General features: G+C 36.9%; 1 protein-coding gene across 1 annotated transcript; it reads right to left on the bottom strand.

Annotated features, from left to right (window-relative positions):
• LOC142642764 (B-box zinc finger protein 20-like) lies at window positions 1-1,683 on the bottom strand. Its single transcript, XM_075817186.1, has 3 exons — window positions 1,261-1,683; window positions 573-1,004; window positions 1-451 (listed from the first exon to the last, which is right to left on the bottom strand). Exons 1-3 carry the CDS (start codon window positions 1,444-1,446, stop codon window positions 188-190), a joined length of 882 nt encoding a protein of 293 aa, XP_075673301.1. The 5' UTR covers window positions 1,447-1,683; the 3' UTR covers window positions 1-187.
• Between the last annotated feature and the right edge of the window lie 448 nt (window positions 1,684-2,131).

The raw sequence follows: 2,131 nt of genomic DNA, 5'->3' as shown, positions 1-2,131 counted from the left end.
TGAAATAGTAAATGTAACTATTTTACATTTAAAGTGTTTATATGATTATAAAACAATCGAACTGTAGACCAGCAAAAAACCATGAAGAAAAACTGACCCCGTTTAAAAACACACACAAGAGATGATCTAGAGATCACAAACAGATCGAACCATAATTGGCAAAAAGAAACATCTAATATGTAAAATATTATCTGAAGTGTCTGGATTTCTTGAGACATGGAGAATTGATTTGAGGTACTGTAAAAGCATCATTGCTCCATTTCCGGCTAGTTCTTTTCACGTTAGTTGTCTTTTCTGATTCCTTAAATGGGTTCAGAAACTCTGTGTGGGGAAGACAAGAAAATTGAGGTGAAACTCGAGGAACCCAGTTGGCCAAACCTTCTTCTGATGGAAACGAACTAATATTTCTTCCAAGATCTTGATCCACAAATGGAAGAAAATCACCATAGGACTGCACCAATAATTAGGTAAGCTAATATTAGCACATTAATAAACTTGACGCTCTTGAAAATAAAAGCTATAATAAAACAAACAAAACAAATGCTTCTTTTATTTAAAAATGCACTGCAAACCTTACAGAAACCGTTGTAATTAGCTGATGAAGGGTCAAGAAAGTCTTCAACACGCCAACCCGGCAAGGTTTCCATCAAATACTCTGATATGCTGCTGGTTGAAATGGAAACCGTGCTATTCTCATTTTCATTGATCTTGATAGTTGGTGGTGTTGTTTTTGCACTTGAAGGAGAGCTCAAAGCTTCATTATGAATTGGTTTTGGTCTCTTCATGGATGACTTTGTGCTTTTATTCTCAGTACCAATGTTTGCATCCGAGGCAGTGGAAGATGATGAGGTTGGATATAAAGAAGAAGAGGCAGAGAGCTTTACACCTGTGAGAAGAAACCTATTGTGTATCTGGGTATGTTCATTGGCGTTGTGAATTGGAAAGTCACATTCTCTACAAAGAATTGCTCTATCTTCTTTGCAAAAAAGAATGGCACGCCTTTCCTGCAATTTAGAGAAGATAACCAATAGTCCAATATCATCAATTTCTTCTTCTGATGGTTGTTTTGAACCCTTTTTTTTTCAACCAAAATTACACAACAATAACAATGGCAAAGTCTTAGTCCCAGAATTCTAGGGTCGGCTATGAATTCTGAACAGACTAATCAGGGTCAAGGAATTATAAAGAGACTTTATTCATTGTATATGACTTGTCTCTCTCTTATTATTGACCCGGAGGAAGGAGATGAGGAATGAGTACCTGACAGATATCACAAAGAGGGAATTCTTTGGAGGAGGGGTGGACCAAAGAGAAGCGTGTGTGTTTGCTGGCGAGCTTGTTAGCATGGTGGATGCTATTATCACAGCCATCACAAAGAGCGGCTTCATCTGCAGGGCAAAATACAGTGGCTCCTTCTTTGTCACACACGTCGCACTGGATCTTCATGATCTCTTTTCAGCAACTCTCCTTCTTGATTTCTCTCTCTAATCTACACAAAAACTCTTGACTGATAAGGGAAAAATAACGTGAGGGCCAGGGAAAGAGACAAAGTGTTATGGGCTACTGGGCATTTGGGGCCAGAGATAGCAGTCAATTAGCTCTCAGAGATCTCAACTCTTTGAACTGTCTGGCTTCAAGAAAGCTAGCTCTTCATATATGCCATTGGCCAGTATTTCAGAGGCCCCCTTCCTTGACCTTCTCTCTCCCTAATATGTATATCCCTTTGCGTAAGAGGTAGCAACTTGGCTTTCTTGGCTATAGTTTTAGACTGTGACAGTGACATAACAAATAATTGTCACCACATTTTCACAATAGTAAAAATATATTAAACTTCATGAATCAAAGTTAAAAGCAAGAATATTATAAAAAATAATATTAGAACCATAACTTGCACATAAAACAAGCTATGAGGAGTAGAATTATAAATTCATCATGTTTATTTAACTATTCACAACTTGTCATATAAATAATAAGAAAGTTACGACAAAAGTTATAGTCTAATAATTTTTTTATTGCAAAAAGGGTAATGTTTAGTTCACATCACCTTTTGCATACAAATATACACAATTTCTACCGAAGTCACAATTTCAATGCAAGGTGTGTACACGGTTACATGCAACACCAAATGCGT

Source organism: Castanea sativa, chromosome 7 (assembly GCF_040712315.1).
Source record: "Castanea sativa cultivar Marrone di Chiusa Pesio chromosome 7, ASM4071231v1".
NCBI classification, from domain to species: domain Eukaryota; kingdom Viridiplantae; phylum Streptophyta; class Magnoliopsida; order Fagales; family Fagaceae; genus Castanea; species Castanea sativa.
Note: the sequence above shows the minus strand (reverse complement) of the source record. Positions and strands in the feature narration are given on the sequence as shown.

Coding starts and splice junctions, on each gene's coding strand:
- LOC142642764 (XM_075817186.1), bottom strand. CDS start 1,446: ATGAAGATCCAGTGCGACGTGTGTGACAAAGAAGGAGCCACTGTATTT. Junction 1,005..1,260: donor CTCTTTGTGATATCTGTCAG/GTACTCATTCCT, acceptor TCTAAATTGCAG/GAAAGGCGTGCCATTCTTTT. Junction 452..572: donor ATTACAACGGTTTCTGTAAG/GTTTGCAGTGCA, acceptor TTATTGGTGCAG/TCCTATGGTGATTTTCTTCC.